General features: G+C 37.1%; 2 protein-coding genes and 1 pseudogene across 2 annotated transcripts; all 3 read right to left on the reverse strand.

The window, feature by feature from the left end:
- Positions 1-186: 186 nt before the first annotated feature.
- LOC146887585 (uncharacterized) lies at positions 187-3793 on the reverse strand (annotated as a pseudogene).
- Positions 3794-9207: 5414 nt separating this feature from the next.
- Positions 9208-10814, reverse strand: LOC114175153 (uncharacterized). Its single transcript, XM_085670292.1, has 2 exons — positions 9911-10814; positions 9208-9581 (listed from the first exon to the last, which is right to left on the reverse strand). The coding sequence occupies exons 1-2, from the start codon at positions 10812-10814 to the stop codon at positions 9208-9210; spliced, it is 1278 nt and encodes a 425-aa protein (XP_085526418.1).
- Positions 10815-17744: 6930 nt separating this feature from the next.
- On the reverse strand, positions 17745-19720 carry LOC114175870 (2-hydroxyisoflavanone synthase-like). Its single transcript, XM_028060707.2, has 2 exons — positions 18689-19720; positions 17745-18606 (listed from the first exon to the last, which is right to left on the reverse strand). The coding sequence occupies exons 1-2, from the start codon at positions 19583-19585 to the stop codon at positions 17935-17937; spliced, it is 1569 nt and encodes a 522-aa protein (XP_027916508.1). The 5' UTR covers positions 19586-19720; the 3' UTR covers positions 17745-17934.
- Between the last annotated feature and the right edge of the window lie 531 nt (positions 19721-20251).

A 20251-nucleotide genomic window follows, 5' to 3' on the forward strand; every position in this document is an offset into this window, starting at 1 on the left:
GCTCTGAAGTAGTTGATATGTGGTGAACCTCAGGTGTACCAACTGCTGACTTAAGCAGGTTCCTTATCCTTTTTTCTCTAGGCATACCTGCACATAGAAATTAAACAATAAAATAAAAAATAATTTATAAAAAAGATACATGTATAATCAAGATATATAAGGTACAATCATACCAAAGATTTATTATTACTCAGACATGGAATCATTTTCATCAAGTTCATCAATAAGATTTTCATCATTTACTAAATCATCATCATCATCACCCCTAAATAATGCCAATTGTTGAGAGTCACTGAAGAACTGATTTAAGTCTTGTTGTGGACATGGTTCAACTTCACATATTTCAGTATCTTCTTCCATATCATACAAGTCTCGTGGTTTCAAATGGATAACAATTGTCCAATCATTATTAATCTCATCATTGACATAATACACCATTTTAGCTTGTGAAGCTTCAATGTACAGATCATGCTCCTCACGATCACCAATGTGAATTAATCTTGAAAAGTTAATACAAGTGAAACCCCATGGATCCTTTCTAAACCCATTATCTTTGGTTGTGTCAGCCCACTTACATTTGAACAATGTAACTTTAAAATGTCCATAATAATTGAGCTCAATTATATCTTCTAATTTCCCATAATATGCCAAATCTGCATGTCTTATGTTTTGGTCTACATTACTTGCAACACATGATGTTGAAGAAGTTAAGAAAACTCCACTATTTTGGGTTTTCAACCCCTTCTCTCGACTTATAGTTCTAAATTTGAATCCATTAACATTGAAGGCAGAAAATCGTCTAGCATGTGGTGTTGGACCTTGAGCAAAATACTTGAGATCATTTGACACTGTACTTGAAATGTCTGGGTTATTAATCTAAAAAAAGAATAATTCAATGTGTTAACATATTTTGAAAAGTAAAAGTTAATTTTTTAGTATATATTATACATACCCTATGGGGAAACCAATCTCCAAAATCCTTATTAACTATTTTTTCTATCTCTATATTTGAAATCCTCCGCCCTCTATTCCGCCTTCGCAAATGATCTTTAAATTCCCTATCAAAAAAATTCATAACACATTACTAATAATGTCATAATGAAACTATAATTATGTTTATAGTTTGGGATAATACTCACTCAATGTATGGCTTAACATGAGGACAATTGAATAACACATATCGATGGGCTTAAGCTCTCTCCATGGTTGACAACTCAAAGGTTGAAGAGGCACTTACTACTCTACCAATTGGTGGAAATAAGGTACTTGGTTGTGACAAATCTGTATTACAACAATCATCAACATGTGCAGGCCTATTAATTCTTGTCTCCATCCCTTCCATATATTGAGAGCAAAAGGTGAGAACCTCTTCAGCTAGGTATCCTTCAACAATAGAACCTTCAGGTTGTGCCTTGTTTCGAACATAGGATTTTAAGTGTCCTAAATATCTATAAAATGTTACCATAATCAAGACACTAAAAAATTATACTACCCTTTTATAAAATTTATATGTATGCCAAAAAGATTTACCTTTCAATGGGGTACATCCAACGATAATGTACTGGACCTCTAAGTTTCGCCTCACCAGCTAGGTGACATGTCAAATGAACCATGATTGTGAAAAAGGTAGGAGGGAATAACATTTCCAAATGACGAAGAGTTTCAATCATGCGAGTCTCAAGTTTTTCAAGATCTAGTACACTTAAGTTTTTGCCACATAATTGTCGGAAAAAAGAACAAAGTTCTACTATCACTGCAGTAACATTGTTTGGTAAAACTTTACGTACTGCAATAGGTAATAATTGTTCCATAAGAATATGACAATAACGACTTTTAAGGCCGAATTTTTTCCAGTTTTCAAGTCAATACACCTTGAAATATTACTTGAGTATCCATCTGGCATTTTCACATTTTTCAAAGTTTGCAAAAATATTTTTTTCTTTTCTTTTGACAATGTAAATAAAGTTGGCCGAAATCTTCCTTTATCATCTGCCCGAAGTTCCTTCCTTATACCCATTTCTTTAAGAACCTTTCGGGATTTAAGATTGTCTTTTGATTTCTTAGGGTCATTAAGTAGAGTGTACAACACATTGTCACAAACGTTCTTTTCAATATGCACGACATCTAGACAATGGCGTAACAAATTGGTCTCCCAATAAGGAAGGTAAAAAAATATACTTATCTTTCTCCATTGTTCTGCTCCAACAACTTCGGCAACATTCTTTCCACAACTTCTCTTACCTGTATCTGTATGTTCTATTGGTTTTCCAAATGTGACACTAATACCCTCTACTTGTTTAAATATGTCTGACCCTGACAATGATGTTGGTTCATCCCTTAATTCATTTCTTCCATTAAAAAAATATCTACTCAATCTGAATCGATGTTCTTTAGGTAAAAATCGACGATGTCCCATAAAACTGTATTTGCCTTTGTATAGCCAACAAGAGTCAATGTCAAAGTTACAAGTGGGGCAAGCAAGACCAGTGTGCGTGTTCCATCCAGATAAATTTCCAAGACCAGGGAAGTCACTAATTGTCCACAACAAAGCCGCTCGCAATGTGAACATTTCTTTTTTGGAATAATCAAATGTTTGAACTCCATCAAACCATAACTCCTTCAATTCTTGGATGAGTGGTTGTAAGTATACATCAATGTCATTTCCAGCCATTTGTTTCCCAGGAATTATCATGGACATGATAAATGAGGTTTGCTTCATACACTCCCAAGGAGGGCGATTGTATGGGATGAGGACCACTGGCCATATACTATGGCTTGTACTCATATTTCCAAAAGGGTTGAAACCATCAGTAGCTAAACCCAATCGTACATTTCGAGGATCATTTGCAAATTCTGGATGTAATAGATCAAAATTTTTCCAAGCCTCAGAATCTCTAGGATGCCTAATCAATCCATTTGCATTACCCTCTGATGCATGCCATGTCATAGAATCAACTGTCTTAGAACACATAAACAATCTTTGCAATCTCGTCTTTAATGGAAAATAACGTAAGATCTTTGCATATTGTTTCTTATCTTTATCTTTCCACTTAGAGGTTTTGCATCGTTTACATTCTTCTAAGCCTTCGTTTTCCTCACCCCAATATAGCATACAATCTTTTGGGCAAGCTAGTATCTTGACATAATTAAGACCAAGTTTGTTGATAACATTTTTCGCCTCATAGAATGAGTTAGAAAACTTAGCATGTTCAAATGCATCCTTTAGCAAGTCTAGAATCATTGTCATTCCTTTGTCACTCATTCTACACATGCATTTTATATGATACAACTTCAACATGAATGATAACTTAGAATACTTTGCACAACCTTCATATAATGGTTCATTATTGTCTTTCAAGAGTGTATCAAAGTTTGTGTTGCCTTCATTTTGCTTCATATTATTGTGCACACCATCGTCTTCAGTAGCCCCATCAAAATCATTCACATCTTGCCCCATAAACCCAAAGGCATCGTTCAACATGTCTTCCATTGGATTTTGAAATCCTGAAATATCTTCAACCACATTTGCACTTGTAGTAGCCACAACCTCACTTACACTTAGTCCTTCACCATGCAAATACCATGTTCTGTAGTTTTCAGGGAAAGGTCTACATGTTAAGTGTTCTTGAACTATATCCCTAGTTTGCCATTTTGAAGCCACACTTTGAACATGGACACTTAATGGCATGACCATTACCATGTTCGAAAGCAAAATTCAAAAAAAAACCTTCAACCCATTTGTGTATTCAATGGTGTTTCGTGCTTTACAAATCCACGATTTATCTATTGGCATGACTACAAAATAAACGCAAAAAGAAAAGAATTAATTATTTAGGAATAAGATCATACAAGCAAGAGAAAAAGAGTATTGCACTCAAATCAATTAAATGAAAGAAAGTTAACTAAAAAATTTAGTTAACACGGTGTCTTCTTCCTGTTTTGCAATATTGGTTTTGTTAGACTTAATATAATGAAAAATGTGCTTCAGGTTATGGTGCCTCTCTTATATGAGATTTTTAATTGCATTTATTTTCTGAAATTGAACTTTTTTTAATGTCTTTTCTTACTTTTTTTAGGTTTATTTTGCTGATAGAGCATTAAAATCATTCCCAGGAAGTGTTGAAGAATAGGAAGCACTAGATTCCACACCCCCTATTTTATTAATCCTTTGGTCTACAACAAATGAGATGTAATACAAAAGGTTGGTTTGTGATTCTTCTTGCTTTGGATTCACTATTTGAAAAGGAAAGAAATGACCAAATAGATTATATTTATCACTTATCATCATGCATTCATCACTTTTATTTTCATGTGACAGATATTGTGATCTATTGCAGACAGTTTCATTGGTTTTTAGAGAGTGCTTCCAGTGTTCAACTTATCTTGTAGAATAATAATTGCAGAATGGAGTCTAAAGAAGCATAAAGTGTTATTTTAAATTTGATGGATCTTGATAAAGTGCCTAACCAACATCCTATTAGAGATAAACAAAAAAGTTCTTTCTAAGAATTATGAACAGAAAGTTGCTTCCATTGGTGTCAAAAAGAAGCGCTCATCTCATCAAGGAATGAATACTAGTGAAAAGGAAAAATCTGAGGATGGTTTAGAAGTGTTCAAAGCACTCAAGCGAAGTAAGCATCATAACCCATCAAAAACAAATGGGAAAGAGAATCCTAGTTCTAGTAAAAATTCTCATTTGGCTAGTGGGCTGCTAATAGATATTTTATCCTGAAAGAATGAAAGTATTTCCTCAAAAGTATTTCTTGGTATCTGATGCAATAGTTGAGGTTGTTGACTGGACAAATAGTCCAACCGAACATCAATCTAAATCAATAGCCTTCACTTTATCATAAGAAATTGATTGTTTGAATCAGACTTCATATGCCTCAAAGCAACATGTTTGTCCTTCCTTACTAAAATTGATTAGGATTAATATTTTTTCCAGTTAGATGTATATTCAATCAATCATTTAGGTACAAGGAACTTTTAGGGCTGTTGGTTCTAGTTAAGACACTAAAACCATTCCCAAGCCCACAACTGTGAAGCTAACTATTTGGGAACAACATGGATCATACAAAATAAAATGAACAAAAGTAGACAATAAAGGTAAGTAGATAAAGTTTATAAATACAAAAGGAAACATTGACAATGTTTAATTAATAAAGTTTGATAGGGAGTAAATCTAATAAATTACCTGGATAATTGTCTTTGACGTAATAAATGATTTTTTTTCAATCACAATAAAATCTGCATACAAAATAGTCAAAAAAGTTTCACTGAATATTGTTTCTAGTTGTACACTATAAATTACAAGTATAAACAATATAGGAAGCAAAAGAACACAAAAAGCAAGCTAGTGTTAGCACCCATGAATACCATTTTATAAGATTGACAAAGGAAAGATTTAGCAGGCACACACATTAAAACTTATCAATATAATATTAATCATGACAATCTCAACCAAAGTTATGATTTAAATAAATAATGGAATGATGCATGCACACACCATTATACTGGTTGGTACATACTCATGAAAAAAAAATACTAGTTGACACTAACCAACGAAGTACTGTCGAGATGAAAAACCTAGGATTAAAGGTAAAATCCATTTTTTAAATCACAATTATGAGTTTCTTGTTAAATCATAATCATTTTCATATATATATATATATATATATATATATATGTATGTATATATATTCATCTCATTCATAACCCCCTAGGATTCCCTGAAATCTTCATATTCAACAGGTAAAGATCGGTATAGCAGTAACTCGGTAGTGTCTGCAATATAGGACACATTATGAAAGTGAATATCTAACATGGAACTATTAAATTCAACATGATGACAATGAGAAAAACGTATCATCCTTATTAGGAATCATCCAATCACTACATGGTAAAAGAGATACCTTTCTCCACTTCTCACTATAGCCTAGAAAACCCTTTAAACCTTCTCAAATGTAACTAACAATCTACTAATTGTAGTTCATAAATATCATAGTAAATAGAACAAACAAAAGTAATTAATTCAATAGAAATTCAAAAACTGATGAAATGACTATACTTCAAAGCCTCTCTCATCTTCCAAACATTCTAACGTGTTTGGTTTTTGATCCAAGCTTCAAAGGGACGTTGAAATTACTCACATAACATTGGTTTTCGATGGAAAAGAAAACAGACCCTTGTTCCTTCTCCAGACAAAAAATCACAGAATGAAAACTATTTATCTGAAAGGTAAAAAAACACATAACAAGAACAAGCACCATATTTTTACAGCCATTGAATCCTTACTTCCACTTCTGTCATTTCAAAATCCATTACATAGACATTCACATGACTAGTCTTAGAAAAGTCAAAACAATACAAGATTAGATTCTTTGGTGCTTTCAAAATCCACCAGACACAGGATAAGTTACCTTATAAAAACACAACACTAGACCATGGGGCCTTATAAAACATTAACCCAATTTCTTATTTCATCCAAAAAATACCAACCTCTTCCAATAGTCCACAACAAACAAAATCCGTTATAGATGCTAGAAACCTAGTATTAACCATGATATCAACAGCCATAAACATCAAACAAAAGCGCCAAAACAAAGCATCTTCATGCCTTCTGGCAATCAAAATCACAACTTTTATGTTTCCCACTAATTAACCCAATAATCAGAGCAAACAATAGGAGTCGCACATTAGTCACTAATCAAAGTGCAAACCAACCAAAAATGAAATCGTAATAGAGGGAAAGAAGTGGAAGGACCTTGTCCGTGCCGGAAATGAGGAAATGTAGAGCGAATGCTCTGTGGCGGCTGCTAGTGTGCTCGATTGGTTGAGGGTTTGGGCAGTGGAGAAATGGCTCGCGACGAAACCCTGTTCGACATTATCGTTAGAGTTGCTAGAGATGTTCGACGCTTTGCTGGTTCCCAATCATTGTGGCGAAGGAAGTCTCAATCTTCGGCGACTTGGTAATCTCCACTTGCAGCGACGAGTTGCGAGATCTTTGGCGATGAAATCGACAGCAAGAACGGTGTGGTGGTGCGAGGTGCGAGGAGCAGAAATAGCGAGGTGCGAGGAGTGGAAACAACGAGGTGCAAGGAGTGGGAAACTGTGTGGTGATCTCCTACAACGAGGAGGGTGGAGTCGGAGAGGATTGGGAACTGAGGTGCGAGAGTGGAAAATTGCGAGGTGTGAAGAGTGTGGAAACGAAACAGAGATTGGGGTTGATAGAGAGATTTTGTAGGGTTTGTCTTACATGAGCCAATTTTATGTTTTGTGTGTGCATTTGTCTCATTAAAATTCAATTTATGTGTAATAAAAAAGATAGAATTAAATGAGAAGTAAATAAAAAAAGAGTATTATGGAGGGAAAGATGGCGCCACTTGAAAACGGCGTAATGTGTAATAGGAGCATAATGACGTTTTTAAATACCATATTTTGCATACAAAATGTGGCGGTTATAGAACTATTGTATTATGAAGCAAATTATGACAGTTTTTTATAACCGTCATATTAAAACTGTCATATTTATTTCAATTTTTTGTAGTGTATAATTTATCATCATCAAAACTTCCTCTTCATGATTTAATGTTTAATAAGCATCTTATCTTAAATCAATAGATATGAGTCTTACTACATCACGTTGTATATTGAGAATAATAAGAGACCTAAATGAGTGTAAAAAAATTCTATATGTCAAAGTATCGTTGTTCTATATTTTAACGAAGTTGTGATATTATACCATACTATTGAAAATTGCTTTCTTAATTTTTACGAGAATTGTAAATTTGTGGAGATAATAAAATGTAAAGCGGTAAGAGGAGATGCGCAAGCGAAAATAATAAAAATGGAGTGACTACAACATTTTGCTTCGGTAAAAAGAGAAAGATGGTAGTGTTTATTTTTATATAACACAATACTACGTACCTTTTTATATAATTTTTTTTCTTTTTTTCTTGTTTTATTTTTATTTTTGTTGTTATTATCGTAGGAGAATGTATCGATACGAGAGACTAACTACAACATATTGTATAATGAGAATAATAGAAACCCAACATAATTTCCGCTGATATTTTCGCTTTGCAGTAAAAGGTTTTTTTTCCCTTCTAGGCAAATGAGTCTGGGTTATTACGAAAGTAGACATGTTTTTAAAAAATTACAGAAGTAGGCAAAACGTTTTGGGGGTGCATGTTTTCGTTATGAAGAAATCGTGTAGCCCCCATACGTTGTTTGGTCAGAATTTGTCAACAAGCGAAATCGTGTGGGGGGTGGACGATCTTCAAAGGAAATCGTGTGGGGGGTGAACGATCTTCAAAGGAAATCGTTGGGGGGATGCACATTTTTAGATGAAATCGTGGGGGGGATACGTTTTTCATTCAGTAATCGATTACCGTAGGCTGTAATCGATTACTGCATGTGTTGTTGTTTTCTGGGTGTAATGTAATCAATTACAGAAAAACGATTACATGGTTAATGCATTTTGTTCGAGTGAATTGTAATCGATTACAATACCATTGTAATCGATTACAGTCCAAATTTAAAAAAAAAAGGTGATTAAATTAGAATTGGATACAGAGGCGAGCATAATAATTTGTTCTGATTTTATAATGTTTTTTGGTCCATAAAAGAATAAAGTATTTCAACTTGTAGTTGATTAAGGCATAAGAAATATTATTGTTCATAGAAAATTGTCTTAGTTTTGACATTGTAGAAAGAAGAAAAAAACATTGAAAATTAAATTAATTAAAATAAAAAATGTACAAATTATTGGCGAAATGGACATTGTCCCCTATGATGACCCTCAGTGCGACAATAAGAGCATTTTTTTGGCTTATCCGTAACGGGTTAATCCATTTCGTTATGGATCCTAGTCGTTGTAGGTCGTCCCGAAGCCTTACGCCTAGTTTGGGGGTCTGGAGTGAAATTAGGACCTGTATATGTTGACCAATAGTCCTCATTTCACAGGGGGTGGAATTGGACTTGATAAGCCTTATTTATGTTATCAAAGGTGTAAACTGGATCGATACAATTTGAAAGCGGCATATGACCAAAAGAACAAACAGTTATGACGTGATGACAGGGTAATCGACTAGCTTGGAAGTGACCAAAATCACACCACCAATCGTTTAATCTGACAGTGAATGAGATTGGTTTTGGCCGATAGTGATGGGGGCTCAATATCTCTTGCACCTCGAATTCTGAATTATCTCAATCGTAGCGTTGAACATGACAATATACAGATTTCTGTTGATTTTGTTGGAGCAAGGCTGTGACATCTTCTGGATATTGATGGCCAGCTCTTAACATAGAGTCTGCCTTTAAGCCGCGTTCAACAAACCAAGCATTTATGTTTTGAAATGTAATTTTCAATAGTGCACAAATAAGTAATGAGCGAGCCCCCTTAAGCACAGAGTTCATGCACTCCGCCAAGTTTGTTGTCATGTGCGTGTACCTGGGCCCCCCATCATAAGCCTGAGACCACTTATGTAAGGGGATTTTATCAATCCAAGCTAGTGCTTGTGGGAATTGGGACCTCATAACTGAAAGTTTTGCTTGCACAGTAGGTTGTTTGACTTCATAAGCTGTGAAAAAGAAATATAAAATGAAATGAAAAAATATTATGTATAGGAAATATTTTGTGCATCTGGAATTTAAAGTTAGGAAAATGTTGTACCCAAGTTAATGAATTGTTTCTTGAGATCGGCATTTTTAAAGCGGTTGTTGAAGTTGGAACCCAGATGACGTATGCAGTAGACAGAGTGAAGATTGTCTGATTCCCAGTCAACTTCTTCCTATCGTAGGGCTGACAAAATTCCCTTGCCTCTATCAGTAATTAGGCAGAGATTTGGTTGAGGAGTTACATGCTCTCGTAGTAGTTGAAAAAACCAAATCAATGTCTCCTTTGTCTCACCTTCTACTATTGCAAATGCTAAAGGAAATATGTTTCTATTTCCATCCTGAGCAATTGCAGTTAGCAAGGTGGCATGATATCTGCCTGTTAAAAAGGTTCCATCCACTTGAACAACAGGTTTACAATACTTAAAACCTTCAATGCATGGTCCAAATGCCCAGAAGCAACGTTCCATAATGTATGTGGAACTTCCATCCTCAGCATCAATATTAACTGGAGGACCGAAAAGTTGAAAAATTGTCTCAGGATTGGTTTGTTGGGCAACTAGTAACCATATGGGAACTTCATTACAAGATTGGTCCCAATCACCATACTCCATTGTAATTGCTTTCTCCTTCGCAATCCATGCTCTTCTATATGTGACTGTGTATCCGTAACGACTTTTGATGTCAGCGACCAAGCTTTTGATGCGAATGCTTGGATTTGTGCGGACCAAATGAAAAACAATGGAAGCAATTTGGGTCGAATCTAGATTGCAGTGATCTTGTGACATTAATGTAGAGAAACACGTATGTGTACCATCAATGGACTTGATTTCCCAATGATGTCGGATTTTACTATAACTAGCCCTCAAACGCCATTGACATCCATTGTTGTAATGAATGCATCGTGCAACATAAAGATGCGGTTTTGATTCTACCACATTGAAGCTGTATCCATTAGTGATGTGATAATGTTTGATGGCAGAGACCGTTGCCTCTTTAGAATCGAATTGCATGCGTTCTTGTAGTTCGACTTCCCCATAGGGATTGTAATCCATAGGAGGAATCAGGACAATTACTTGATCGTCTGCATTGTCTTCATAAAAATCATCGGAAGTAAACTCTTCGACAATGTCTGGAATGATAGGTTCGTCATCGATTGGATTAGACGAAGAAGATTCTCCATAATTCCACGAACTCATTATGAACAGGTTGGTATGGAAGTGTAGACTCGAATATTTCAGATTGAAAAATAGATCAGGATATTTCAGATGTGAAGCTTGGTATGCAAAGAAGTTTTGATAGGAGAAACAATGGTAGTGTGGTAGAATATATAAGCGTTTTAGTCAGTAGAATCAAATGGAGTGGGTTGGAGTGCAAAAAGAGTGGGTAGGGGGTGCGAAAAGAAAAAAAATACATTTTTTTAGAAAATGTGCACCCCCCACACGTTTTCATAGAGAAAACGTGCCCCCACACATTTTCTATTCAGAAAACGTGCCCCCATTACACTTTCATTTGAAAAACGTGTACCCCCATGACGTTTTCTTCTTACACTTTTTTGATTTTCCGATTCGGCGTGATTCTTGGACTGCTACACCTGCCATGATACTATTACAACTTCACGCTTCTGCACTCATAATAAATCATGCTTCTGCACATTACTATTGAAAATAATGCATCCTTTTTTGTTGTGCATGATACTGTTCATAATAATGGTTTGATTGGAAATGTTTCTGCCACCTGCAAATTTGAAAAATAGTATGAGATTCTCTGAAAAAGTTATTATTATTGAAGAGAAGGTTTGTGTGGTGAATAGAAGAAGTCATGTGGTGGTGTGCATGGAGGTGTAGGAAAATAGGCTCCTATTTTTTAGACAGGTGCTTTGCTACGTGAGAGAGAGAAAAATGAAAAGTAAGGCATGTGAGTGAATAGTGTGGTGAGGTAGTTTAAATACCCATATCAGGTGCAACATTCACATCACTGAATACTTCATTGCCTTCCCATTGTAGTTGGATTTGCAGCGTATCAAAATTAATTTGTCCTCCATCAATCTAACAGGTTCGGTCAATTTTATGATAATTTTTTTTTTTGTTTGTTTTGTTAGTGATTAACTTGAAATGATATTCTGTTAATATTTCCATATACTTTTACGTAGTTTATTATGGCTCAGAACAACAACCTGCCAGCAAACTTGTCCGTGTTGCGTCATTAAGACGATCACATCACCAACCAGATTTGGGAAGGAAACGAGAGGGTCCTCCGGCCACGACGCCATTCTATCTGGATACTAAAACATACAGATCTTATTGACCCTAGGGTCAGAATGTTAATTGATGCAACTGGTTTTGGTCACGTTCTAAAAGTGAGTAATATGGAGATTAACCACCTAATGGTAACAACATTATGTGAAAGATGGAGGACTGAAACTCACACCTTCCACATGCCACTCGGAGAAACAACTATTACCCTGGAAGATGTTTCACTGCAACTGGGGATGCCAATTGATGGTGAACCCGTCACCGGTGGAAGTTCTGGAAACCTGCTACAATTGTGTCAAGATTTATTGGGGGATATTCCTCCCGAAAATATGATTACAGGGAACCGAATAAAGCTATCATGGCTAAATAGCAGATTCCGAGAATTACCGGATGACGCAACACTGGCTACCGTTGGACAGTATGCACGAGCACACATCCTCATTTTGATTGGCAGCATGTTGATGCCGAATACATCAGCCAGTCTCGTGCATTTTATGTTCTTGCCATTGTTAACAGATTTGGAGCATATTTCAAATTTTAGTTGGGGTTCCGCAGTATTGGCATGCCTCTATCGTGCACTGGATCACAACACAAAATTCCATCAAGACAACATTGGTGGATGCATGTTATTACTTCAGTGTTGGGCGTGGGAGAGATTTACATGCATCTCTCCAGAAATATAACCAGTCACGGAGGACGAGATTGTGGCTGAGCTTGCGTTCCCCTTAAGTGTGAGGTGGTGTCGGCAAACACATTCTGTGTTCCATGACCAAACTACTGTGGTTGGCTTCCGAAAAAAATTTGATCAAATTCAACCAAAGCAGGTTCATTATCACCAATGCTCTACTATTTTGTTTCTTGAAATTTCCTTCGTTTTTTTTTTAATTATTAACACTAATTTTTGCAGTTTTTATGGACACCATATCGACAACCACATGTTAGTCGCATGATAATAATAAATGTTTCTCCAATTAGTCGGGCATTGGTTCCTCTTATATGTTTTACGACGGTTGAATTTCACCAAGTTGACCGGGTAGTCAGACAGTTTGGTTGGCGACAAAACATCCCATCCGACCTGATGAACCTGGATGAGGTTCACCGAATTGATCTTTGAGGAAGGGGGGAAATTAATTGGAGGCAATATCACCATCGCTTTATCATGCTATGGAATAATCGCCATAATTCCATTGTTCAGGGCGAACCTTTCACCAAAAGTGGCCATCTGCGTGATAGCTCGCCCTACATGCAATGGTACATAAATCATACCATCCGGTATATCACGGCTATTGCGCAATCATCCTATGATGAAGTGAGAATCATTTTTTTCATTCACTGCATGTTAATTAAAGTTTCGATTATAATTGATTTTAAATAATAAAATTTAATTTGTTATTTTGTTTTAGTATGACATGCCGGAGCAATATCAGAATCCGCCTTCACATCAGCAGTTTCGTCCGGATACACCCTTTTCCGGCCTCCTTCAGTCACAAAATGTAACAGCTGGTTTTGGGAATTGGGATCACAGAATGCATCCTCCATCGTCATCTCAATAGGTCCCGACTTCATATGGTTTTTTTCCAGCGCCTTCAAACTTTGGATCAGGTCCAGCGCAATATTATGGTGGTTTATCTGGCCCACATATTTCCAGCTATGGGGGTGTTCCATCATAAATGTTTGGGACATCATCACTAACTCCACCATCTGCATACCGAGGCGCCTCATCTTCACAACCATACTACAGACCTGAAATTCCATTTAATGTTTCAGAAGGAGGTTCTGAATCTGTGGAAGTGGAAGATACTGATGACGAAAGTGAGTCACCCCCTCCTCCCCCACAACCTGAGAGACGACCTCGACGACCGACACGAAGGCCACCATGCAGCACAGGCAGCCACCGTTGAATAATGTTGTTGTGAAATAAAGTTATCACATTATGGGAGAATATTGTACTATGTATGTGTACTATTTCAATATGACAATTGCATATGTACGTAATGAATTCAACCTTTATCATTTTGTCTTTCTTGATTCACTCAATAATTGTGCAACTACTATGCTTATAAAAACCACATCCCCACACTACATCAAATGTAAACTTTCAACTTTCCAACACATCAATTGCTTGGCATCTCCTTCCTCTTTTTCTTTCTTAATTGAAAACCGAAAGATGAAACAATTTCCCCCTGAAATGTTTGGCATCACAGAGTCGCAGGATTTCACCAATTCTTACATAGCTGCCTTATACACAAACGGTGAAATGAAACTCTGTGAGGATGGGGTGAAGTTTATATGTCAGACTCCGGAGATTGTTCGCATTCCATACAATTGCACATACAACATGCTGAACCAAAAAGTTTGTGCAACCATTCAAAGTCAGGCACACACAACCATTAACAACCTATACTTCAGACGACCCACAATGACTTCTGAAGGAAATATTGTCTATGACGCATTTGAAATAAAGACAGATGAACATGTTTTTCAAATGTTAGAATGTAAGTCTTCTTTCCCTTTCAACACCATGATTGAATTGTACGTGACCTTCACAAGATCACCTGAAGAAATCCTTTCTCTTTTAACTACAAACACCCCATCATCATCATCCTCAAACTCTCTCCCAACTTCACCAACTATTCTTTATTATGGTGGACCTTTAAGGGGTGCTGGTATCAAAGAGAGTCGATCTGGTTTTGGTCTTAAGTTTCGTTCTGATGCCACGAAAACCTTCTCCATCAGACATGATTGCACCTACAATGAATTATTACAAACCGTAACTCAATTAGTCGAGTGTGGTGACCGTAGAGTTGTCAAACAAATTGACTATCGTCGCCCTTCAACAATACACAACAGGCGACTATTTCATGACACCATGGAAATCAAATGTGACTTTGATGTTTCACAAATGATCAATCGTTGGAAACACGTACAAAGTCTAGACCAATCTGTCAAAAAACCGCGCATCTCTTCCTATATCGAGCTTTTCATCCAAACTAGAGACATCAGACCACCAACACCTTCCGAAGAATACCAAGATATCAATTCTGGATGGTTTGTGGATCACCGGGGAAGAAGAAGATACAGATGGTTGCCGTAAATCGTTTTTTTATTTATTTTTTGCTTTCCATTTGAAGTTATGTGCAACTTATTTATCATTTTATTTTTCTTTAATTAATGGAATATGTTAAACTTTTTTATTAATGGAGTACAAATGCTAAAAAAAAAATGTTATGCTGTAATCCATCACCACAATTAATTTTCAGCAACAATGCGTGCGGTAATCGATTACCATGAAAGTGTAATCGATTACCATGACCAAAATTTGGACATCTGATACGACCGTAATCGATTACACAAGCCCAAATTTGTACAATGTAATCGATTACCGAAGCCTGTAATCGATTACTGAAGTAACACGACAACCTGGAACATAAATAATACCTTCGTAATAGATTACAACACACCTTTAATCGATTAACAGGAGAATTTGCAAAATTATTTCTAGATTGGTAATCGATTACATAAACTCTGTAATCGATTACAACTCTAACACGAGCTACTGGAACTTAATTTTTTCCTTCGTAATCGATTACCGAAACCCTGTAATCGATTACACCACTATCAGGAGCCTCCTGTTTGTTGCAATCTTTCTCATTTTCAATTCTCTACAAAACCCACCGATTAAAATCTTCAGAAACACCCTAAAATGGCAGAATCATCAAGGAAACGCAAGACTCAAGTCGGTGCTCGCTGCAGCCGTGGTCCCGCCGTCAACGAACCTGAAGAAATAATTGCACCTTCACAACCAAAGAGACTGTTCTCTTCCGTAGCACAATATGAGAGGTATACTTCAAAATTTTCTGCCAGAGATATTCCTGAACCCAGATATCCTGATGATTTTATTGCTGAGCAAAACTTTGAGTGCTATGATATAATCCACAACTTGGGATTATTACCTTTTTTGACTAATCGTCAATGTTATTATCTGGAATTAGTTAGAGTATTTTATTCCAACTTACAAATTACTGAGGAAGGGGTTATTCTTAGTGAAGTTAAGCATGTGAAAATTATGATGGATATAGATATGTTTTATCGTATAACTCAATTGGGCACTCAAGGGGTCTGTTTTGAGGGAAACATGGTTGAGGAATGGAGAGATGATTATTCAAGTCACAATGCAAAAAAGATGATTTGTCGTGACAATGTAAAATATTGGAGGAAGAATACTGGCAGGGCAAATGAAAGTGGAAACACGTATCCTGCACTACATCTTATGTCGATGCCTGGTGCCCCGATCAACTAACCTTGCCCAAGCTACTGAAGAAGACATTATCTTAATGTGGGCAATGCTGACCGGAAGGCAGCTTAACTGGGGTCATCTGATTAGATATCGCATGAAAAAGGCATTAAGAGACCATGCCCCTTTACCATATGCTAATCATATTACTGACATTTTGATTAAGTTTAATGTTCCTCTAGAAGATGAACCATTTGAGGAGATTAATTGGAGAACAGGTCCAATTGGTGCTGAAGTGATTCATTCCTTTGGTTTTGTAAAAAACCAAAATGGTGAATGGATTCATAAACGTGATATGCAGGATGCACCTATTCATGATGACCGCACACCATCTCCACCGCCTCAGCCTACCCAGGATGCATCTGCTGCTATGCTTAATGATATTATCCACGAAATCCACGATCTCCGGGCTTTTGTTGGTTCAAGATTTGACAGTATAGATGCTCGGGTTGGTCAACTTGAGGAAGACATGGCTTATGTGCGGCGCCAATTTCCTCCATCTTAGATGCATTTTCATGTTTATTTTCATTCAAAAACTTTGTATTTTTTTAATGCACTTTGACATTGATATTATTATCTTAGTACTTTAATTGATTGTAATTTTTTTTCACTAATATCACTGTTTTTAGTTCCATATTCAACTATATTATACATCATTGCTTTCCTATCCAGTGAAATGTTTGTTAACGTTTTTTTTTCAAAAAATTACGCATGTAATCGATTACAGTTCGTGCGTAATCGATTACACAATACACAGAAAACTGCAACACATTCAGTAATCGATTACACACTACGGTAATCGATTACGGCTTCAAAGACGTTATCCCCTTGCACGATTACATCATGCAGTAATCGATTACAACATACGGTAATCGATTACGGCACCAAAAACATTCATCTCCCACACGATTTCGCCTTCTGACCCAGTTGACCACAAAAACGTATGGGGGCTATACGATTTCTTCATACGATAGGTTGATGCCTCTGCTTGGCAACCGACCGACTCACGAAGTTGTAGTTCGAATGCAGAACAATATCAAGAGTCTGAATAGTTTCCTGTGAACAATCTATCTGACAGCGATTTGAGAAGCTTAGTAAGATGTAAGCGGGCATGCGATTTTTCAAAATTGACTCACGGTATGTTCGGATTAAGAAGTAGATAACATCTCTAGAAACTTTTGTTAAGGTTGTCTCATCGACCGGTCGCTAAGGGACTGATCGATCAGGAGTGGCAGGGGCCAATCATGTACGGTCGCGAGTGAAAATAATAGAATGGAGTAGATGCAAGACTTTACACAATACTACGTATCTTTTTATATAATTTTTTTTCTTTTCTTCTTGTTTTATTTTTATTTTTGTTGTTATTATCGTAGAAGAATGTATCGATACGAGAGACTAACTGCAACATATTGTATAATGAGAATAATAGAAACCCAACATAATTTCCGCTTATATTTCCGCTTTGCAGTAAAAACATATATATTTTAACGAAATTGTGTTAATACATCAGACTTGTCGCAAATTGTTTTTATTTTTACGAGAGAAAGTGAAACGATGAAAGGAGAGAAGGCGAGTGAAAATAATAGAATGGAGTAGATGCAAGACTTTTACTTTGGTAAAAAGAGAAAGATCGAAGTTACATATCTGAATAAGAAATAAAGGCATCGCATGTGTGTGTGTAGTAGGTGCGTGAATTACAGCTTATTGAAATAATTATGAGAAGATAAAAGTAAGTGCAACGAAGGGGAACATGATGTTGTATGTTGTAATCTACGGGGAGAGGAGTTTGGCAGCGAGGGTTGTTTTTGCAAGTGGAAGACAAACGAGGTTGTGTTTTCTTGGAACAGTGAGGCCAGCTCTCTCTTCCATGCTAACTTTGGCATCATCACCTTTGAGTACATGTCCTTGTGGGTCAAGCACTTGAAGGTCAAAGCACTGGATAACAGATGCAAGAAGAGTTGCCATTCCTGAAGTAGACAAATTCACTCCAGGGCACATTCTCCTACCTGACCCAAATGGGAGAAGTTGAAAATGCTGTCCCCTTAGATCAATAGGACCAACTGCCCCTTCACCTCCATTTTCTAAGAATCTCTCGGGACGAAATTCCGATGGTCTGTCCCAGTACTTAGGGTCTCTTCCTACAGCCCACACATTGAAAAGTATCAATGCACCCTCTGGGATAACACACCCCTCAATCTCACACTCTTCCACACACTTTCTCTTCACCACTGGGAGTGGTGGGTGCATGCGGAATGTCTCCTTCACAATCGCCCTGATGTAAGGAAGGTTTTGAGTATCAACTTCATCAACCAGTCTATCTTTTCCCACAACACTGTACACTTCCTCCCGAGCCTTTTGCAACACCCTAGGGTTGTTGATAAGTTCTGCCAAAGCCCACTCAGTAGCCACGGCTGTGGAATCTGTCCCAGCTGAGAAGAAATCCTGTCAAAACAAAAGCTTGGTGAGTATATTTTTAGTCTTTAGTAGTGCGTCAACATTGTTTCTTAAAGCATTAACAACTTACCACAACAAGACCCTTGATCTGCTCCTTGGTAATTTTGATCTCCATGGTCTCGTCCTCAGCGAATTCAAGCAAAGTATCGAGGAAGATACCGCTCTGCTCTCCCTCAACAACTTCTCCATTCTTTCTCCTTCTAACGATCTCTTGGCGCTTCTTGATAACCTTCTCAATGACGGGGTCGAACTTGTTGAATATCTCATCAATCCTCTTCTCGTACTTTCCAAACTTGAGCTTCTTCAAGGGCCAGATGAAGTCAGTGAGACTGTACTCTCCGAAAATCTTAACCGTCTCGCGAGCCAAATCTCTAACCTCTTCGGCCTCACCAAGCATGAGCATGGAGATGGTGTTGTTGGTCCACTTGAGAAGCTCCTCAGTGACGTTAAGAGGTTGTTGGGCCTCTGCACTTTGGGCGAGAACTCTGAGAACCTTGCGGATCTCATGGCTCCTCAATGGCCTCAACTTGTTGACGGTGGTGGCGTTGAGGAGGTCGTTCATGATGAGCTTCCTGATGAACTTCCAGTAAGGACCGAAGGGAACCATGGCAACGGAGTTATCATAAGTGAGGCGCTTAATGGCAGAGGTTTGGAACCTTGTGTTGAAGGAAGCAGCCTCGTGGGTTTGAAGGAAGAGTTTGAAGAGCTCAGGGGTGGAGGCAACAACGGTGGGCATAGACCCAAAGTAGAGAGAGTACAAAGGGCCATAACGTTTGGATAAATCTATGAGAGAGTGGTGTAGAAGTTGGTCTTTCAAAAGGTGAAGGTGTCCAATCAACGGAAGCCGAGGCTTTGGGCTTGGAGGGTTGGGAAGGTGGCGAAGTGCCTTCGATTTTGCGCTCGGTGTGGGACGCAGGTGCAGAAACAGACCCAGCACCAACAACCCAATTGCGATTTCGAGCAACATCTTCTTTCTTTCTGCTTCTTCTCTCTTCTTATTATCTTGCTTTCTCCCGCTACCTCAAGGTTAACAACTCTCTGTGTTTTACGTAAGAACCACTTCGAAGTGCAATCCCGAGTTCGAGGCTAACCTGAGGATACAGGCTTCCGTTGCTCCCTCTTTATAGTAGCTCATTTGATGTTTTGTGGGCCTAAAAAATGTCTTTAAAATAACTATTTCTATTATTTTATTTGTTTTGAAATGCAAAGACGGACTATTCATTTCACTCCTATTATTATAATAGTTCTTCACTGGAGACAAAAAAGTTTCTATTTTAAGATGCCCATGGTTTTAAAGAGTGTGCTTCACACCTACTAAGTTTATGGTCTAAGATGATGCGCTGAGTTACTCCAGAAAGACAGAGAGAGAGAGACTCCGTCAACAAAAAGCAAAGTGCCTCCACTCCAGGCTGCTCGGCAAATGCTGAAAACCGAAAATTGCAATCAATATTTCTATACATATTTATTTTTATTTTATGTATATTTGTTGCATGTTTGTTTCTTTCTATTTCTTTCTTTTTATCAATTTAAATATTTTATAAATCTATCATTTTTTTTTCTGTCTCTAAATGTATACTTAAATCATATTTCTTTTATAAAAGCTTCCTTCAATTATATATGTATTCTTCACTTT

This window comes from Vigna unguiculata, chromosome 3, assembly GCF_037176805.1.
Source record: "Vigna unguiculata cultivar grain cowpea cultivar isolate G323 ecotype 2 chromosome 3, ASM3717680v1, whole genome shotgun sequence".
Taxonomy (NCBI): Eukaryota; Viridiplantae; Streptophyta; class Magnoliopsida; order Fabales; family Fabaceae; genus Vigna; species Vigna unguiculata.

Coding starts and splice junctions, on each gene's coding strand:
- LOC114175153 (XM_085670292.1), bottom strand. CDS start 10,814: ATGAGTTCGTGGAATTATGGAGAATCTTCTTCGTCTAATCCAATCGAT. Junction 9,582..9,910: donor AGCATTTGCAATAGTAGAAG/GTGAGACAAAGG, acceptor TCTTTTTCACAG/CTTATGAAGTCAAACAACCT.
- LOC114175870 (XM_028060707.2), bottom strand. CDS start 19,585: ATGTTGCTCGAAATCGCAATTGGGTTGTTGGTGCTGGGTCTGTTTCTG. Junction 18,607..18,688: donor AGATCAAGGGTCTTGTTGTG/GTAAGTTGTTAA, acceptor TTGTTTTGACAG/GATTTCTTCTCAGCTGGGAC.